A 22,033-nucleotide genomic window follows, 5' to 3' on the forward strand; every position below is an offset into this window, starting at 1 on the left:
GATTATCAAATTCGCCTTGACGAGAGCTTTTCAACGATAAAAGTATTGTGTTGCTACGGGCCAAAGTCTGGTCGCTACGTGTCGGGCAGCATGGTTGTGTCAGGGATCATCGCTGTGTCGGGGCGCATCGCTGTGTCGGGGCGCGTCGCTGTGGCGGGCCGCAATTTAAGATTCTCTAACTTCTCGTTGTAACTATCACTCTAGCGAACTATTCGACAATTCCTACTTCATTCGGAACTTTGGATTCGATGCCACGTTTATCTTGATGCGTACCTACCTCGGGGAGGTAGGGACGCATGAGGTGACAGCTTCTCTGCTGTCACTTGACCTGGCCGCACACGGATAAGCATGTCACGTGACCCCGGAGGGAGGTTGTGAACGAAAATTTCACTCTGTCATCCGAGTAAGCCGCTATAAAGATGAAGTAAATTAACTAAGTGATAAAAGTAACGTATTCGAGAAGCTCCTTAGCTGGGCAATACAGCAAGCATAGAGATACGTTAAAAAAGATTGCATGCAGTTGGGGTGGGGGGGGGGCGGGGTGGTGAGTTGTGGGACCTGGACTGGCATGCATGCGAAAAAGGCTTATCTCGAAAACTACTGAACCGAATTTAAAAACTGAATATGCCTTCGAATCAGCATGAACTGGGGTTTCGGTCTAGTGTAAAAAAGTTAAAAATTGAGTAAGTCAAAACTCGATTTTTGCCATTCTGGCTGAAATTGGCTCATTTTCAGAAACATTTTTGGAATGCGAAAAATTGAGCCATGAAACTGGATCGAAAGTTTTGGTCCCTTATATATTTGTAAAGAATATTAAATGAGCAAGAAAATGATATAACATACTTGTAAAATCAATTTGTGACAAAAAAAAGTTATTAAGCTAAACAACTCTGAAAGTATGAAAATTTCGCCGAAATCAACCCTGATTTTGGCCTCTACATTGCTCTCGCCTTCTTTTGTCTGGCTATACTTTAAAAAACAAATTTTATGGTCATTCGGAGCGTAAATTGTAGTTTCTTTTGATACCAAAAACTTGTATATTTTGTGTTTTTATTTGTGAGAATTAAGTCGAAGTTCGACAAAAATAGCTAATTTTTGCCCCTAACTCGACAGTTTTTTTGTATGTAGTAAATAGAAACAAAACAAATCGAAAAAAGTTGTGTATTTTTTTAAAGTGTACAATATCACATCAAGCATGGACTAATATAGATTTTGTAACTCGTCATTGTCAAAAAGTTATTATGAAACGTTTTTCAAGAAGTTTGACATTTTCTTCATTTACTCCGAGAGTTCTTTGAAATTTTGTATACAAATCAAAATATTACACAAATTTTAAAACTACGTCATCAGGGCAAAAAAATGGGCTATTGTAGAGTTTTTAGCTCGTCGTCTTCAAAAAGTTATTAACAAACGTTTTTCAAAAAGTTTGACATTTTCTTGACCTAATTCGACAGTTCTTTGAAATATTGTTAACAAATCAAAATTTTGGCATTTATTTCTACAAAAATTCAGAAAATAGCTTTTTACGGCAGCAAAAGGGGCTTACATAAACTTTCCAACTCGTCTTTTTCAAAAAAATATTATCGACGGTTTTTCATGAAGTTCGACATTTTCTTCACCTAATTTGACAGTTCTTTGAAAATTTTTTATACAAATCAACATATTGCCATTTGTTTCTACACTCATTGTAAGAAAGTAGAGTCAAGGCAAAAAAATGGACTGACACACTTTTTTTTACTCTATCTATTCGAAAAGTTATCAAAAAAAGTTTTATCAAGTAGATTTAAACAAATTTTTTTAAACAAAGCCTATTTATTCAAACTTCTATAAATTTTAATAAACAAACTTTACAGTTCTGTGCATTTGGTACGTTTTGTTTTCATATGGTAATACCAATATTTAGATTTAAAGGATTTTCCACTATAAACAGTAAGTTTGTAACAATCGAAATCAATTTCGCGAAAAAAAAATCAATTTTGTAAATAATTTGCTGTAATAACAAAAAACATTAGTCGTTGTGCTCGCATAAATCCACTGCGTTGCGGTGCGCTACAATTCACTGAGTGGCACCAGCCCTCGAGGATTTGTATAGGGTACTTCATTATATTCGACAAGTCGGTAGCTAAATTTGCTATCACGGGACATGTCTGACAAATTCTGTAACTTTTGTTTGCGTTGCGGTCAGCTTTAAAACGGCTTACCCCTATGCATTGCATACAGAAAGAATCCGTGAGTATGAGTTTGATTTGATAAAATAATTTTTTTACCTGACCAAAAACCACTGCTTTTTAAAGTTTTTTCGCTATTTTTTGACCAAAAGACGAAAACCTAACTTTCTAGAGGAGCTAGACGAATAAATTTCAGAATTTTGTACTTCCTATAAATAGTTAACTACCTAAGCCGACAAAACTAGTTTTTAACAAAAAATATTTTTCGACTGTTCGCTTATTTGGAACTAAAAAGAGATGCATTCTTGATTTTTCTCTAGTGAAGCTAGACCAGCAGTTTTTGGTGCTTCAAGCTCCGCACACATGAATATATTATGGCAATGAGCTTCTTATCTTCCCATGGATTGATCAAAATAGACTACGTTTTGGAAATTTTCTGGCTAAGACGATTCAAAGAAATTCTGATTTTATAGAGAAGCTGGACAAAAAATGTTTTTGTAAAATTCTTTGACCCGAAGAAATCAAATGCTTTTTAAAGAAACAATATACGATTTTTTGATTATTTGAAACTAAAAAGAGACGAAGACCTAGCTTTTCTTTTATAAAAGCTGGAAATATTTTTTCATTTAAGCTCCTCATACTCTGATTATGAGTTTATTTGGAGGCCAACTCTTGACCCAAATAGAAAACTGTTCTAATAAAATTTTGTTCTTCTTCACTTTGGATTAAAAATAGACGAAAATCTAACATTTTAGAGAAGCTGGACCAAACTGTTGAAGTATTCATACTATAAATATGAATGGAATAATACACAAATATAATGAGAAATATTCGCCCAGAACATCAAAAAAGACAACGAGTACCCATTAACTTACAAGATAAAGTCAACACGGAATTTTAGAAATTACCTTCAGAAGGACACATAGAAATAGTAAACATTTTTCAGATCAATATTATATACTACTTCTAAGTGAAAAAGTACGAAAACAAATGTCCTCAGATATGGCTAAAACTAAAACATCTTTGTTTTTTATGCTTATCTTCTATCCATAAGCTGATTATCTATCCATTAAGGTGGTCCTCTATTGACAGCATGTTCGACATACTGCAATCTCGTAATATTGGAAAATATAATACTATAATTAGTTTTTATCTTTTTTTAATATTGCTGATTCTTCAGCGCTGATCTTATATGCTTTTGATATTACTTTTCCAATTATTAAACTTTCTTAGATTAGCGGTGAATTTTTAGAAGAACTGCAATTTTTAGCGGTAAAAACAATTTTTTCCTTCCACCGCATACGGGGTGAAAAAATTTATTCACCGCTTAAAAGTTTTTTTCACCTCATTCATCGCCTTTAGCGCAAATCTTACACTTTTTATTCAAATTCGCTGCTAAATTTACATCTTCTAGCGATTTTTAGCGGTGAAACCTTGACCCAGGTGGACCAAAACTTTTGATTGACCAAATGACTTTTGTTGTAGCATGTCCTCACTTTGTTAAGTTCAATACTCCATCGGCAATTCCGTTTGTCATCGACAATTTAATTTGTCCATGTTTCCAAAAAATGAGCTAGCAAATTCCAGGACAACAGGTTTTGATCTAGCCGAATTCCACAACACGGTTTTTGTCCAGCCAAATTCCAGGACGTATGTTTTAGTTCCACCCAAATTCTAGGACGGTTGTTTTAGTTCCAGCCAAAGTCCAGGACATCACATTGGGTCCAGACAAATTCTTTTCATACCCAATATCTGTCGAGGACAGTCTTTTCCTACCTAAAATCTGTCGAGTACGGTCTTTTAATAATTCCAGGTCTCGACTAGGGTGGTAATGTGAGGTGGACCTTTCTCGTGTCAAGTCGAGTTCGTAACTCTTTGGAAATATTGCGGTAGTTTGATATTAAAGCTGTTGAACATTTGAATCCACTTTCCAGGCTGCAGTATTGGTCATTTGGGAAGACTTTTTCGTGCACTTTTGTCTACCGGGGTTAAACAAAAGTTATAAACTTATAACTTTCCTTTATGGATCAATAAAATAGAACAAAAAGTTCTACGAAATTGGCAGGGTTAGACTTCATGAAACAAAAATATAGATTTTAAAGCTGTTTCGTGGATCCTTTTGAAATTTTGAGACCACCAATGGACTCTTCCGCGGGTAATGTGAGTCTACATTAGCAGTCTAAGAAAAGTTAGGTCCTAATATAGCTTTTCTGACGTCAAAATGGTTTCGGATAAGCCAGAACTCTAAAACATGAAGAAACACATATAGCACCAAGATCATAGCGAGGAAGAAACAGATAGCGCATGAAGAGAAGGCCCATAAGGGGCACAAGGATGGGAAAACAACGCCGTTTTAAAACTCCGCTTTTAAAAAAAGTTTTTCAACTTCGTTTTTTTTTTGCAATAGTACAAAGCGGAACAGAAGCGTTACGGACGCAACGTCGAGCGAGCAGCGGGCGGTGAAAAGGAAGCGGGGGCAGGGTTCGCTGAGCGAGCAACTTGCGACCGAACCGACGCCCGACAGATGGCACGTCAGGCGACAGAACGAAAATGGCGCGGATTGAAAGCGGGCAGCGCGCGTTGAAACGGAAACATCGCAATCAAAAAAATATTTACTTAAACTAGTACCACTAAATCCGTGAATACGAGATAATGTAAGAGATATTTAAAGTGCATCAACACGTATTTTAATTGAAAACAATTTTGGGACAACTTTTCAAATCTCCCTAAATCCTGCTCACAGTCACACTTGATAGCGTTGATTGTAAGACACTAGTACATAAGATACTAATTTTCGTTGAAACGAGATGCTTTAAGAGATTTGAAATAGGACTCGAAATGCGCTTTTTTCAATCAGAAAAGCAAAATGTTAACAACTTTTTCAACTGACTAAATATTGCTCATTATCACACTTGCAACTGTTGGTTACAACATACTAGTACATTAAATCCCGAGTAACCGTTAATAGGAGATGATTTGAGGTATTTGAAGTAGGAATCGAAATGCATCAACATGAAAAATGAAACAGATAGCGCATGAAGAGAGAGAAGGCCCATAAGGGGCACAAGGATGGAGAAAAGAACGCCGTTTTTAAAAATCAGTTTGTATTCAAGTTTTTCAACTTCGTTTTTTTTTCGCAGTTGTACAAAGCAGAATAGAAGCGTGACGGATAATTTAAGAGGTATTTGGAGTAGGACTCAAATGCGAAGAAAAAACAGATAGCGCATGAAGAGAAGGTCGATAAGGGCACAATGATGGGGAAAATAACGCCGTTTTTAAAAATGAATTCAGTTGTTACATAATGTTTTTAATTAGTGTGTTAATACTTTTTTAAAAAAAGCAACGTTTTTTAAAACTTTGCCCTTTTCTTGTCGACTTGGTACCAACTCGCATTGAGCGAAAAGTCCTATTTTTTTAAGTACAGGTTCATTTTTCAGCATAGGTTTTATCTGAAGCTATTTTGATTATTAATTGTTTAAAAGAAATGAACAACGAGTGTTGGTCGTAATTAATGTTTGTAATTATTAGATTTTTTGTCGCCGTCTTTTCTGGTAGTCACTTAAATGACAGGCCTCATGTGCCCTTTAAAGTAGATTGTTAATTCATTTAGTGGTTTGTTGAACGTTGTGTTATTTTTAAACCTCTTCCTCATTTGGTGGAAAATTAAGCGAAAAATGTAGATGAACAGGTTCGGAACATTATGTGCGAACGCATATTTCCGAGCCTCCTTGTTTTATAATTATTGCAAAGAATATCTTGGAAAAATTTTTGTGCTTGTGTTAATTAAGTGTCAGTAAAATTATGAAAATGTAAGATACATGAAATAAAAATACTCAAATCAAGATTTTTGGCTGAATTGACAACAAATCTGACAGAACCTTCAACATTAGTTTTTTATTACTTTCCTTTAATCTATTTTGTAAAATATTTTAAAAAAATTTTCAACTAGATCTGGATTCAGGCTGTTTTTAGGGATTTCACCAGTATTGCATGCTTGAAATAATTGCAAATGTAAGAAAAGTGTAAGAAATTTTAGGGATGTAAGAAATTTTATCTCACAGTTTCTCTGTATTCTTAAGCTACTTATGAAGATCATCTGGATTGGTTTCTTGTAAAAAAAATATCTGGACTAAAGGTCTTTCAGGAAAATTTTCCACGAAGTGAGCTTCACAACATGATAATGAAAGGAGCTTAAGCTCTCAGAGCAAAGAAACTTTTTGAACCTAAGACGTATCTTTGAACATTCTGTACTACGCTCAGTCTCGCACGAGCCGTATTGCTTGCCATTTAAGATACTGTTACTTTCGCCATTACCGAAATGTGAGTTCATCATTTCTTACTTTTGCTAAAAATGTTTACAATTTTTTTTGCGCTGTGTCGTCGTCATCTTTTGACTTTTTAACCCTGTATTTAGAGCGAGTTGACAATTTTTTTTAAATTCTTTCTCTGTGATCCGATTTTGACTTGAAATACGATTGTAGTGTCTGCGGAAGTTTGCTGTCTCTGGGTCGGAAGATTTTAGTAGTATTTGTTCCGACCCCTCAAATGGGTTTTTTTTTGTTCTGAAAATTTTGACCGATCGATATAATCGTCGTAGAGAGTTGTGAGCGGTATCATTAAAAAGCCCGTCCAACGTAGAATATGGAATTAAAAAGATTTTTTTGAATTTCGTTTTTTACAGAGTTATCGAGATTTCAAGTTTTGTGAATAGTAGACGGAATAGTAGACGGATTTTTTTACCAAATATTGGTCAAATTTGCTAAATGACAATGTTTATAACGACAATGTTGTCGGGTTTACTTTTCGGTATAACGGATGCTTGCCGATTGGTTGTATCCAAGTCTTTTGGTTATCGTAGTTCAAATTTTAGCGAATATTAGACCGATTTGCGTTATTTTTATTCAAATTTTCCGGAATTTTTGCCTAAAGTTTCGTCAATTTTGCCAAAATATGTTGTTATCAATAACACTGGATTTTATTTTTTGTGACAAAAAGTCTTGTTGACAATTTTGATTTAATTTTTTGGCTAAAATTTTGGCTAAATATTTCAAAATTCAGCCTTTTTCATCAAATATTGCCCGAAATAAGCTTTTTAGTCCACTTTGATTAAATATGCCGGAAGTACACACCCATAAACAACTAACACAATCTTTTTAAACTACAAAAAAGAACAAGTCCTTCTTTCACTTCCGTTAAGAGTAGCCGGGAATTAAAATTTTGCCGTTTTTGCTAACTTTACTCTATGATTATCAAAAAAACAGCATTTATTTTTAACTAACAAATTATCTAGATCTAAAACATTTGAAACAATTGAGTGTTTTTAATGCACGAACAGCAATAATATGGCTTGTTTTAGTCCAATCTTGGACTGTTACAGTCCAATTGTTATTCAGATTGTAATCAGTCGGTCTTTTTTTTTTAAAAAAAAAACTATCTTTTTATGTTAATTAAAGAACAGAACAATTCAGATCAATGCTTACCGTTGATAGGTCCAATTGGCCTCCTGAGCAGGTCCTAATTAAGGTATCAAGTTTTTTAATCGAAAGGTTATGGTGGTTTTCATATTAAAAATATTTGATTTTTAAATAAACAGTGGCTTATTGAACCTTGCCACTATTTTTCTTTTCATTTGTAGCTTAGTGTCGTCAGAGAAAGAATGCTTTTTCTTCCTCTTCTTTCTACTGAGTTAAAAGGTAATCTCTTGTGGTTTTGCGCGTTAAGTTATGGTTTTCTGGCGTTGAAACTACTAGATTTCACAATTTGTTTTCGATTTTTAGGCATTGGCCCCTTTTTCACGTTTTTTTCTTCTCGTTTTGTAACGTTATCACATTATAGACAGTTCACAAATTACAATATTGGCGTTCAATATTTGACATAATTCAACATATAGAAGCCTTTAAAGGCATAGATTATAGTTTTAATGGCTTCGACACCCCTTTTCTCGAAGAATTTTATTTTTTTTTCAGATTTGTCTTTAACTGTAGATTTTTGTCTTTTTAGTCGTATGAAATTTCCTGGATAATGACAAGTCTCATTGGTTTTTTATGGAGAAATAAATGAGACAATATTCTGATTTGAGTAGATAGCTGATGGTTTTCATGACTTTGAAAACAATTGTTCCCAACAAAAAATAACTTAACTTCTCATTTTTGTTCTTTTTTGTCAGTTTGTCCCCTAGTCTCGTTAATTACAGGGACATTTTACATTATTGTGCTTAAGGGAATGTGCAAGCATACAAAATTTTAATGTTTTTTTCAATATAAATCGTTATGAATTTTCTCAATTTGATACGGTTTTTCGCAAAACTTTTTTGATTTTTGTCTATATTTGACGTTCTTTTTTTAGAAGTAAGACATATTCTGAATAATTACAGGTCTGAAGGGCTTCCTATGGACAAACAAATGGACCTATTTAGTTATTTCTTTTCGTAGTTAATGGATTTCATGACTTCAAATTAATCGTTTTTGAAAAATACAAAAGTATTACTTAATTTTGCTGCTGTTTTCCTTTTTTTTATTGACTACTTGTTTCCGATTCCTATTAATGAAAGGTTGCATACCACTTTTTTGGCGGTCGAGGAAGGCTCAAGTAAACATATATTGTTGGGAAAAATCTGAATTTGCGGCTTCGACAGTATTTTCTCGCAAGTTTTAATTGAATTTTTGTTTGTTGTCTCTATTTGTTGTTCTCTTTGAAACCGCATAAAAAATTTTATTCAGAACAGATCTTAATGCCCTCCTATAGAAGCGCATGTGATCGTAAACATGTATGTTTTCAATTGCTATCTAATGCTTTTCATTACTTAGAAATTAATTGTAAAAAATATAAGCGAATTTTTTTTGCTTCTTTCGGACAAATAAACGAACCTACTTAATTATTTCATTTTGTAGCTAATGGCTTTCATGACTTTGCAATTAATTGTTTTCGGAAAACGCAAAACTATTTCTTAATTTTACCCCTATTTCGCCTGTTGGTCAACTTTTTACCTAGTGTCATTAATGAGAAGTGACACACCACATTTTTGTCATTCAAAGAAGGCGCATCAGAACAAATTTTGAGGGGCAGAAAATGGCTCTACAGCTTCGACAGCGTTTTCTCGCAAGTTTCATATGAATTTTTGTTGGTTGTCTCTATTTGTTGTTCTGTTGGTACCCGCTATAAGAATTGAATGAAGACAAGTCCTAATGCCGTCCTCTATATGCATTGGTGAAATTAAAACGCTTGGACATTTTCAGTTGATATCTAATGGTTTTCCTTACTTTGAAATTAGTTGTTTTTAAAAATATAAGTGAATTTTTTAACTTGCTATTTTTCTTTTTATCTTATTGTTACCGAGCCTTATCATGGGGTGATCTCATATGTTTTCTATTGAAGTACAAGTTATTTTGTTTAGTTTCAGTTTTATCTGACGCTATTTTGACTTGTAGAAAAATTTTTTGTGCAAAAAAATGGACACAAATTTCGGATTTAATTAATGTTTGTTGGTATTGTTTTTTTGATTTTGTTGTTCGTCTTGACTTGTTTTCTTAATATTGGCTGATCTCATCAATCTAATGCGGCATTTTTTACTCCACAGATTTATTTGCTTTCCAGGCTATCTTTTCAGAATCTGTTCATACACATTTCTTTTTGAAAAATACTGTTCCTCATTTGGTGAACATTTATGCCAAAGATGTGGATGAGCGGGTTCGGAACTTTATGTGCGAACGCACATTACCGAGCCTCCTTGTTTAATTGGCACTTCAGTAATGCGTATTTCAGTTCAGCGGTGCTCTTTATCATTTATTTACCTATTGATCAAAACTGTTTGAGTTATTTAACCGCACTTATTGCTGTTTGGTTGTTACATAGCTCAGCTGTAATATTGCAATATGATTGCTACGGGCAAGCTAATTCCGTTTCGACCCGTTGTCTTTTTAAAAGTTTTTCTGGTATTAGGATAACATTGAGTTTATGTGTCTCAACTGTTGATGCGATTGATGATGCTGATAAAGATTAGGCTTTAATCTAGCAATGTCAAGATTCAGACTTTTATACAATTGGCTCCATATTAAACTCGATCTATGCACAACAGTTTCGTTTATTGGTTAGTTACTGGGATGCAAATTCGGGTTAATGTAGAATCCAATTTCCATCTGCTTTTTCGGTGAATATTTTCAAGAATTGGTACTTTTGGTTTTCAGCTGGGTCGAAGCTATTTTTTTAAACTGCGTTCTTAGCTTGTTTTACGCTATACGTTTTATCCCTTACTGTTGCCAATGCAAAGTTTGTGGACCAGACTTTCCTTGAAAAAGTTGTTTTGAATCTCAGCGATTCAAGTGTATATTTGAGATCGAACAATGAGCCAATATTCAACAACTTCACATGCGAGTACATTGCACCTTCGACAGAGAAACCCACTAGTGTTCACAAATTACGACCCGGGGATATCAACGTAGTTGCGGCTCTTGGTGATTCCTTGACCGCTGGTAACGGAGCTGGGGCCTCAAACGTCGTTGAAGTTCTCCTAAACTATCGCGGTCTTGCATTCAGTATCGGAGGATTCTATGAGGAACGGGACAACTCTGCGGACCACAATGACAATGTCTTTGAGCATTTCACGGTCCCGAACGCTTTGAAGTTTTATAACCCGGACTTGAAAGGGTTTGCAACTGGAATTGGCGAGCCAGGAAGTGAAAACGCACACCTGGATATGGCGGTGTTAGGGTCTACGGCTATCAATTTGACAACTCAAGCCCATCTGCTGATTCAAAAACTGAAAAACGATCCGAGTTACGACTTCGACCACGATTGGAAGTTGCTGACAATTCTGATTGGTGGAAATGATATCTGCTTTTATTGTTCAGATGAAGAGGGCTTGCCTGAGAATTTTATGGGGCTCGTGCGTGAAGCATTGGATTATTTGCATGATACAGTTCCTAGGATAATGGTTAACATGATGACACTTTTCAACATTGACGTTATGGTGACATTAGGTAAGTCAATTTACTTATTCTCTACTCGCTGAAATAAAAACAGCAACAATATCTGATGCCTGAAAATTCAAGTATAATACAATTGCTATGATATGTTGCTAGAGACTGCGATACAGAAGAGGAAGGGGGCTTATTTTTAACTATTTTACCAAACTGGGTAAAAATATGGAAAGCATTATTTATCGTGATAGATTATTTTAGACTTATAGTGCTTCAAAGTTCATCAGATAAACTGCATTGCTTTCTTTTTTCTTAGAGATTCGGCGTACTTTTGTTCCTTCAACATTTTCCGATCATTTTAATCAAAGATTTGTTTCGACCGAACTTAGTGGGGGGGGGGGGGGGGTGGTATCTACTTAACTGGGTTTTTTATCTGTCAATTTTGGCCGATCGATATCTTTGACGTAGAAAAATATGAGTGGTACCATTTGAAAATCCACCGAAAACAAAGGGTTTTTGATTTTCGTCTTTGAGGAGTTATCGAGACTTAATTTTGTGATTGTCTTATTTTTACTGCTTTTCTTCTCTTTTTCGCGAGTTTTTTTGTCACATTTGTTTCTATTTTGCTAAAATAAGTCGATTAATCAATATGATGTCATTGATTTTATTTTTGCAAATCATCTACACCTTTTTCTGCACATTTTGGTGTGCTTCTTTCTGTTAATATTTGGCTGGATTTTTTATAACTGAAATTTTAGCTTTTGTTTATTAAAAATGGTTTCAAATCAGCAATTTTGACCCATATGTCCAAATGAACTGAAAAACTACTGAGATAACCTTAGTAAGCTAGTACAAGGTTTATTAGGGTTTTAATTTGTTTTTCCTGGTTGTTCGGACCTCACTTGTGGTGGGAGGAATTATATACTCAAATGCGTTTTTTTTGTTGAGACAATTTTGGCCGATCGATATATTCATCGTAGAGATCCGGGAGTGGTATCATTAAAAATCTCGTCCAGCGTGGAATTCAAAATTAAAAAGATTTTTTTAAATTTCGTTTTCGAGGAGTTATCGAGGTTCAAAGTTTCATGTGATCACGGGATATTTGGTTCACTTTTGTCCTTATTTTACCGTAATTTTTGTTCGAATTAACATTTTTTCTATAAAAATTTTCACAATTATCAAAATTAAATTTCACGCTACCAAAAGCATCAATTTGGTGTTCCTAATAGACAAAAGGCGATTAAAACGACTAGTTTTGGTCTCATAGGGAAGTTTGAAGTTTACTATAAAAAGAGAACTTTTTACATTTTTTTGCTTTTAAGTAAGAGAATAGTTACCTTTCATGTTGACGATCTATTAATGACAAACCTCTTTTACAGTCCAATGATGCCCAATGAACAGAAAATTAACTTTCAAAGAACCGCGCATATTTTGGCTTCAATTCATGAGTGTTCGTAATTTTTAATGTTGTTTTGTTTTTTTGAGATTGTACTGAATTTTTGAAGTCCTATGGCATAGACACCTTGACTAAAAGTGCATTAGTCTTCCTAATGAGCATTAATTGAACCTTGCTAGTGCTTTGAGTTGACAGCTAATAGCTGTTAAGACTTCAGAAATAATTTTTCAAATTTTTGAACGTCAACCGATCTTAAACCTATTTTTTTGAACTGTAAGTCAGTGTCAGTAATCACAGGATTCTTGTTCTTTCTACTTCAACCAAGCATAATCTGTTTAGCGGTTTTATCTTCTAAATATATCTTCTGAATATTGGTCTTACGACTTCGATGCCCCGAAGATTCATAATTTTGATTTTTGGATATTTTTACATAATTTTGGTTCCTTTTGGAATTTTGTCAGTTATCCTTATATTCATGGTTTCCATTTGCTTAGAGAAGACGTTCAAGGTGCCATGAATGAAATTTTCAGGGAAAAGTTCTTGGATTAAATGGCTTCGAAACTTTCCTCTTGCAGTTTTCTACTCAATTTTTGGTTTTTGTCAATTTTTGATGTTGTTTTCATAGTCATAATGGTCATAGTCATAGACTTATTGTGATATCTTATTGATAACTTATGGATGGAAAAGATCTTTGTTTTCCAATCGAGGCATAACTTAGAGTTTTTTTTTATTACCGTTTAAGGTTAGTTTATTTAGTGGCTGTTAAGGCTTTAATAATAATTTTTTGATTTTTTTACCAGTAACCGATTTTTAACTTATTTTCGTGAACTGTGAGTCAGCCTCAGTAATGACAGGCTCCCTCATTTCTACTGCATTCGGACTTAGTGTGGTTACCGGTTTCATCTTCTAACTATTGGTTTGATGACTTGTCATAAAGACATGTCGATGTCATGAGTTTTCATAATTTTTACAAAATTTTTTTTTGGATATTTTTTTTGTAATTTTGGTTCCTTTTGAAATCTTATTACATTTTTATAATTTTGAGTGTTCCCACTGGCTCAGTGAAGACATTAATAGAATCATAGATACAGTTTTCAGAGAATAGCTTATTGATTAAATGGCTTCGACACTTTCTTCTGGCTTTTTTCTACTGATGTTTGGTTTTTGCCTGTATTTGTTATTAATTTCATAGCCAAAGGACTTATTCTGATGTCCTATTGATGGCTGTTGAACAAAAAACAGCATTCTCTTTCCATCGAGGCATAACGTAGCGCATTTATTGACTTCCGTTGATTGCTATTGTTAATGGCGTAGATACCACGGGTTTTCTCAAAATTTTCGTTTTTTTTTAAATGATTGTTCATATTTGTTGTTTTTTTGAAGTCTTTTAGTTAAAAAAAGAATACTGTTGCTGTTAAAAATTATTTGAAAAAAGAAATGTTTGTACTGAAATTTTTTTTATGGCTTTGACACTTTTCTCTCATTTTTTTTATTTTGCTGTCTTTGCTGTTTTTTCATTCTTTGTGTAATCGTAAATTGCTGCGAGTTCTCATAAGCTTCTATGTGAGGATCGAATGAATGATATTACTCTATGCAGTCAGTTCAAAGCGAAAGGTCTTAAAGTTTGTGATATAAATCGTTTTCAATTTTGTTTTGTTTCATTTTTTGTTCTTTTCGTCAACTTTTGTCAATTATTTTCATCATTGAGAGGTCGTCAACCAATTCCTTGTAATTCGAAAGTTAAACGTTTTATTTATTTTATGTTGTAACTGTTGTTTTATTTGAGGGACAATTTCTTAATTTTTTCTGCATCTTTAGTCCGTTTCCATGGCTCTGTCTAACTAAAGACAGGTGCTATCAGTTTCCTAATGACTTTTTTTGTAAATTTATCGAGAATTATTTTGTTAAAAGCTAATGATTCTTAAAACGTTTGAAATTATTTGGTTTAAAAAATGTTGATAGATTTTGAATTTCGACTCATTATTTTTTCTTTGGACTTATTTTTTCTTTGGACCTAGTTTTCTCTTTGGACCTTATTTTTTCTTTGGACCTAGTCTCAATAAGGAAAGGCCCCAACTGCTGTATAGTTGGGATAAAAGGAATTTTGTGCAGTTAAGGTTTTATCTGATTGTATTTGGACGTTGTTTTACGTTTGGAGGTGCTTTTACATTTAATTTTTGTATTTTTTGCCGTTAATTCGTTTAGTTTTGCTTATTTTGTTTAAAACTCAAATAACTATTTTTGTTTATCTCTTTATTTGGTTGACAATTAAGTCAAAAATGTAGATCAGCTCGGGTCGGAACATCATCTGCGAACGCACATCAACGATCCTCCTTGTTTTTCTGCTAATTAAAATCGATTCTTATTCATTTGTTACAGTTATTCATTTGTGACTTTTTCAGCCTTTGCAATGTCCTAGCTGTTGTAGTCAATTGATACCTAGAGATACTTGCGCTACCATTTTGTTTATAGATTTGGTCCGTTTTCTCTCATTGACAAAAAAGTACTTAATAAAAAATCTGTTTTTTTGTGACCAAAAGATGTTCTTATTACTGTCTATTTATGCTAATTTATAGTCGCGCTGCGCTCATTCTCAGCCGCCTAATATTGAGCTCCTAATTTTCTCTCTTTTTCGCATGCATTCTCTCATTAAGAAACAGGAGTATGCAAAACTACGAAATGAAATGAAGATTTTATGGGAATCAATTGTGGCTATTTTGGGCAATCTGCCAGGTAAGTATTTAATTGCAGTCGCAGAACCAAAAATACAGGAACAATTCAATCAATTATTGTTGACTATTGTTTCCAAACAAGCGCTTTTTTGCTCGCATTTTTTGTTACATTTGCAACAGTCGAGCTGTAAAAAAATGATCGAATCACCCATATAATGATTCTGCTCTTTATTGGTTCTATTCGGAGAAGTACATAAAATTTTGAAAGAAAATCGAAAAGCAATTTTTGCGAAAGTCATAAATTCCGCAATTAATAAGTCAATTTAACTTAATAGACAGTGAGTTGATCTTTTTTGACGCCAAGTTAGTATAGAAGTCCAATAGTGATTTTATGAAGACAGGGGGGAGGGGTTGTTTGGTTGGTTAACGTCTTACTTTAAAGCCGTATAAAAGTAAGGCTTTTTTGATGAAACCAATCTGTGTTTGTGGTTCTCTACTACTAAGCGTGCACAACCATTTTCAGTTGATGAGATATAAGCTTCATGAGATGTGACATATGACATTTGCCAATATGACAAAAGTATGAAGTGAAATTTTCTGAATTACATAATGCAAATGTAACTAACAACACTTGGGGTATTGATGTTGTTGTTTCATCATATTGTTGGGATTTACTGAATTGAACTGTTTAGGTAAACACAATCCCGTCTGCAAATTGCTACATGATTACTACTGTGCTTGTGCATTACGAGAAGACGCCTACAGTGAGTTGAAGCTGCAACAATTCAACGGTCTCTACAGAGGCAAAATTTGGAACCTAATCGATTCGGGAAGGTATGATACTAGGGAGGATTTCACGGTGGTTGTTCAACCTGTGCTTCAGTACACAACAGTTCCCTTTATCAACAACAATACACAACCTGATCTTTCCTACTTTGCTCCAGATTGCTTCCACTTGAGTGAAAAGGGACATAACTACGTCGGAGAGGGTTTGTGGAATAACATGTTCCAAAAATATGGCCATAAACAAATGCAATGGAGCTTGGGCAAATTGATCGAATGTCCTTCAGAAGAGGAGCCCTACATTTGGACAAGGCTTAACAGCTTTGAATAACTGGAATCGGTTTCCAAGGTGTATATCTCATTCCTTCTAATCGGATGTTGTCTTCAGTAGAAAATATCTTAGGTTTTTGTTAGTGCTTGGAACCCTTCTCGGTGCATATTCAACTCATTTTTTAATAGCCGCAAAGCGATAGCTGGCGCTATTATTGGCCTTCTCTTGGTCTTGAATATTGAAAGAGTTTGAACTGTATTGGAGCGTTGTCTTTTTATGGAGCGCTGTCTTTTTATTTTTTATTACGATTCGATTTTTATTACGTTGCTTATTTGAGAGAGCCAGAATTTAAGTTGTGAAAAAATTTTCATAGTGAGCGAAATTTTGATCACGTGCGGTTTTTTCAAAGCGGTTTTTTGTTGGTTTTAACCTCAACTTTTTAAGTGAAAGGTGTTTCTCCCAGTTATCTAAAGTGATAATAGTTCGTTGGACTCGTTTTCGATTGAAGCGAATATTACATTTTTATTGTCAATTTTCAGCTATTTTTAGACCATTTTGATTGTTTTAAGCTTCTGCAATTTGTGTATTTTTCTTAAATTTTTGATAGTGCTCGGGGAGTTATCGGGTTTAAATGAGTTGTTCTACGACGTTTGGTTGTCCCTCAATTTGATCAATTTTTATTTCAATTTTTTTCAAGACAATTGGGTAAGTTTGATTGTTTTTGCCAATTTCCGTCTGTTTTTTATAGTGTTTTGCCTATTTCTTCTATTTTGATGTTTCTCGCCGTTAATTTTATTGATCAATTTTTAATTGTGCATTTTCAACTCATTCTTTAATAGCCGCAAAGCGATAGCTGGAGCTATTAGTGGCCTTCTCTTGGTCTTGACTATTGAAAGAATTTGAATTGTATTTGGGTGTTGTCTTTTTATTTTAACTACGACTCGTATTGGGGCCCTGTCTTTTTATTTTTTTACGATTCGATTTTTATTACGTCGCTTATTTGAGAGAAGCAGAAATTAAGATGTGAAGAAATTTTTCACTAAGTGAGCGAAATTTTAATGGCGTGCGGTTTTTCAAAGCGGCTTTTTTGGTTTTAACTCTAACTTTTTAAGTGAAAGGTGTTTCTCTCAGTTATCTAAAGGGTAATAGTTTGTTTGGAGGCGCTTTTGATTATAGCGAATATTACACTTGTAATGTCAATTTTCAGCTATTTTAAATTATTTTTGCTTGTATTAAGCTTCTGCAATTTTATGTATTTTTCTTCAATTTTTGATAGCACTCGGGGAGTTATCGGGTTTAAGTGAGTTGTTCTACGAGTTTTTGTTGTCCCTCACTTTGATCGATTATATTTTCAATTATTTTTTGCAAGAAAATTGGGTTGCAAGTTTTTGTTGTTTTTTTTACCTTTTGCCTATTTCTTCTTCTTTGATGGCTCTCGCTGTTAATTTTATCGGAACAAACCTTAATTAAGAGCAATTCTATGGGCGTTGCTTCTTTGAAGTGACACTTGTAACATTGACATATTCCTTTGTTTTGAAATAAATTATACAAATACCATTTTTTCAGGTTTTTTCTTTTTGGTTTCTTAAATTGTTAAGTTCTTCCTGCAAATTATTGGGTGGTGGACTAATCTAGCGAAAGATGTAATTACACTTTTTCTCCGAATAATTGCAGGGAAGTTTTTTTTATCGTTTTGTGGGGAATTTTGTTTAAATTTTTGAGAGAATTTTTTTTAATGATTTTGTCCTTCGTCATCCAATTTTCCATTTCTCAGTTTGTTTCTCAATGAACTATTTAAATTGGTAATTTAATTGCGAACTACCTGTGTTACAAGGTCATAATCCAACTTTTTTGAGAGTGGTATCTTCAATTGAATTTTATCAGATCCCTTATTAATTGCTCTCGAACGAAGTTCTTAGCAATTATTGTAAACGTGTTGGTCGTTTTTAAGCAAATTTTTTGCTTGACCGTTTTTGTGTTTTTCTTCTAGAACAATCTTTGACTTCTCAAGTGACTTTTCACGCTTTTTTTCTTTATTTCTGAGTGGTCTCTAATGCTCCCACTCCGATGTAAAGCTTGTTGCTAAAATAAAAACGATTGCAGCTTAACAAGTAGGGCCTGATAGCCAAGTGGGCAGTGCTTCTGGTGATGGATCGGGAGGGCCATGGTTCAAATCCCGGCGTGGTCAACTGTTTTTGCACCCATAAAGAAAAAATTTATCTAGGCTACAGCCCGTGGATTAAATTGTATCGCCTGTCGTTGGAGAGCAATTCTTCCGACATTATTCGGTTTCAGTTCAGTTGTTGTCATTTAATTTTCGCATCAGAATATTTCTGTTATTTTTTCAAAATGTTCAGTATAATCAAGGCGATAGAAGATGCGTGAGGTCAGTGCGGTTGTTCAGGTTTTCACTTCGTTTCCAGAATTCTTCCGGCTTTTTAAGATTGTTCACACATTTTCATGATTTTTAAGTGTAATTGAATTGATGATTTTGTTCACGCCGAACCAGGAAGTGAAGCAAGTGGTTCAATGTGAACACTTTATTTTGAAAGTACAGTGAAAATACTGTATTTGAATAAAAATTTTCTCTCTGTTTGTTTTTTGTTCACATCGCATTCTGACCTTGATTTGTACTGTTGCATGGTCCATTCTACTCCTGGTTTTTTGTTTGGTCAATCAAAATGCTATGAATTGCATGTCAAGACTTTTCCGGCTATGTTTTTACATTCGAAAGTAATTGGACTGCATTGGTGCACTCTTTCAAGATTTGTTCACACTTTTCACTTTTTCGGCCATTGCACGCCAGTGAGAAGTCCAATATATTTTTTCAACTTCAGAAAATGTTATTTGAACGAATTTTCGGTTTTGAAGATGAATTTTCCTTTATATGCCGCAGTTCAACTTCTACCTTCAGTCTTTCTTTTTGTTCAGTGATAGAAATATGGTACATTATGTATATGTATCCTAATTGTGCCCGTTCACATTTGATTGAACTCATTAACGGGTAGCTGATGCTTTTGAGACTGTTTGTTGTCATAAAATATTAGTGATTTTTTTATTACTTTCAGTTGTCTTATCACTTAGTATTGCTAATGACAGGTTTCATTGGTTGCTAAGGAAGCATAAATGAATCGGATTAATGATTTGATCGCATGACTTGTGGTTTTCTTGACTTTGATACTTTTGTTCTCTAGAATTTTGAGTTTCGCGAGTTTTTGTTTTATTTTTTGTCTCGGCATTTAATATGATAAGGGACTGGTCGAATAGATTGCTCAATGTGATTATTCCAATCAGTTGTTTTCTTTCAGTTAAAAGCTAATGGTTTCTTTTTCTTCGGAACTTATTGTTTTAAGAATATTTATCTAATTTTTGTTTTACGCTAGCTTTTGTTCAATTTGTCTTCTTTTTTACCGGTCTCCTCTGTTGCTGACGATGCTTTAATTTTATTAACCAAAATAATCCTTTCAGTTCGTAGCTGTTGATTTCTATGACTTATACGCTTGTTTTGAAAAAAATATTGATTTTTTGAGTTTCGCTAGTATTTTTTGTACTTATTGCGGTCTTTTAATCTTTTTGATGCCAGGTCGCATTGGTTGCTAAGATTTTAGTTAATTGAAATAGCTGTTTCAGTCAGTAGCTATAGCGTTTTGTGACGTGTACACAACTTGTTTTCAAAGGTTTAAATCGGTTTTTTTGTTTTGCAAAATTTGGTTGTATTGTGTTATCTTGTAATTTCATTAATTGCAGATTTCTTCGTTGCTAATGAGTAATAGGAGAATCTAATTATTCGCCCGAGTTCATAGCTCTCATATTTATGATTTGATACTTTCTGTTCAAAAACAAAACATCTTAATATAATAGTTTTTTTGGCCTTTAGTGCAGCGTAGTTATGGTTGTTCCCTTGTTTTAAGCTATTTTTTGTTGTCTGAGATACTGTTTGTTTTCCATGTTTTTTAACTGAGTTTGTGGACCGTTTTTAACTGAGTTTGCGGATCTTGACTTTGATTGCTACTCTCTTGTTCCTTCTCAGCCATAAGGACTGCTAAAAAGTATGCGTTTTGTGATATACAATGGTTAATGATTTTTGATTTTCGCATGTATTTATGAGGATCATTTACTGTAAGTCATTGACTTCCAAAAATATTCCGATTTTAGCCAGTTTCTCTATTTTTTGTATTTTGCTTTATTTTTCATTGATTCCCACAAGATGTATTGTGTACACCTTCTGAGGGTGCGTAGTGTCGATTTTTATATTCTTGTTATTATCGGTTATTCTTAAAATATTAGCTATTGGAAATAAAAAGTTTTCCATTTTTTGTACATTTATGCGCATATAAGTTCATTCTTTGTCGACTATCTTAGTTTGATGCTGCTCCGAAAGAGGTAGCTTTCAGCTCATCAGTTAATTTTTTTCTTTTGATTGTTTTTCAGTTGTTGCCCTGCTATGTTTTGTGGCGAGCTTATGACGTCAACAGCACTTAGAATCTTTTGTTCAATCATTCATGCTGTTCTATCCGAATTGCATAAGTGAAAATTTTTTTCTTGCTTAATGGAGCGAGTTTTTTTTGCGTGATTTAATTTTTTGGTCTGGCGTGGCTCACCTCACTCTCAAACGTTACTTCCTCACTTTCGAAATCACTTACCTCACTATAATTCAATGAAATAAGTTTAACTAATTAGGTGTCGCTCTGAAGGTTTTTTTGAGAGCAGCCAATAGGAGCATCAATAAGCTATACAGTTTCTTAATCAAAAATTATCGCGGCTAATTTCTAGCAATTTAACTTGACGCTATTTGTTTTCATGAAGCTTGAGTGATTTTTGTATCCCCAGTTTTTGCAGTTTTTTTCAATGTTCCTCTACTGGGTATAATTATAGGTCTCGTTGGCTCTCTTTTGAGGCAAATTGAAAATGATTTTTCTTATTCGAATTGAAATGAACGGTTTCATTGGCTTTGACGCTACTTGATTTCGAAAAAAATGTTAACATTTTTGGGATTTTTCCATCTTGTATGGCCTATTTGATTGTTCTGTGACTTAGTTTTTGCCGCTCTAATTGGCAATTCTATTAGTCAATTTTTGATAATTTTATTTTTTTGTTGTCCTGTCGCTATCTCAATAAAAACATCTCTCATTTGATTTAAAATGAGGCAAAATTAGTTTCATTTTTGCCTGTATTTGTTGCTGCGTTTATTAAGTGTTCCAGGAATAGTTTTCATTAAATTTCAGACATGCATTCTTTTGATGGATAGTTTTTTTTTGTGTGGTGCAATTATTTTGATGTCACATAATTTTAATGAAAAAATTGTTCATAAAAATCAGTATTTGCCATGTGTAGTTGGTGTTGTTTTTTTACTTTTGCTCAGTGGTATTCTTCAAAGTTGGTGTTTGCTGTGTTAACTCCCCTTTTGTAAAAGATATTGAGGTTGGTGTCGTTTTACATAGTAACATCGGAAACCCCTTTTTTCTAAATAAAATTGTTTTAGCCTTCTGAAGTGTTGTTTATTTTCATGCACGCCCTGGTTAATTATTTGCTTACTATTATTTGGTGATATTTTAGGGAGGCTCATAATGTTGAGTTTTTGGTCACACGTGACTTACCCCACTCTCAAAAATGACCTTCCTGGCTTTCAAATTGATCTTTCTTTACTAATATCAGGGAGATAAGGTCAAATATATGCGTGTCACTCAATTTGAAGGTTATTTGAGAGCAGCTAATAGCAGCAATAAGTTATGCAGATTCTTAATCAAAATATAATATCCCTGAATTTGACAAAAAGAAATTTTTCTTTTTCGGTCTGTTTTTTTAATCTTTATGAGGTGAAGATCAAC

At 33.8% G+C, this 22,033-nt stretch overlaps 1 protein-coding gene across 1 annotated transcript; it reads left to right on the forward strand.

Annotated features, from left to right (window-relative positions):
* The first annotated feature begins 348 nt into the window (after nt 1-348).
* On the forward strand, nt 349-16,265 carry LOC142336630 (phospholipase B1, membrane-associated-like). The gene is made up of 3 exons (XM_075385539.1): nt 349-371; nt 10,500-11,143; nt 15,844-16,265. The coding sequence occupies exons 1-3, from the start codon at nt 349-351 to the stop codon at nt 16,263-16,265; spliced, it is 1,089 nt and encodes a 362-aa protein (XP_075241654.1).
* The last annotated feature ends 5,768 nt before the right edge of the window (nt 16,266-22,033 follow it).

The sequence above is a fragment of the Convolutriloba macropyga genome, chromosome 3, assembly GCF_964194025.1.
Source record: "Convolutriloba macropyga chromosome 3, txConMacr16.3, whole genome shotgun sequence".
Taxonomy (NCBI): Eukaryota; Metazoa; Xenacoelomorpha; order Acoela; family Convolutidae; genus Convolutriloba; species Convolutriloba macropyga.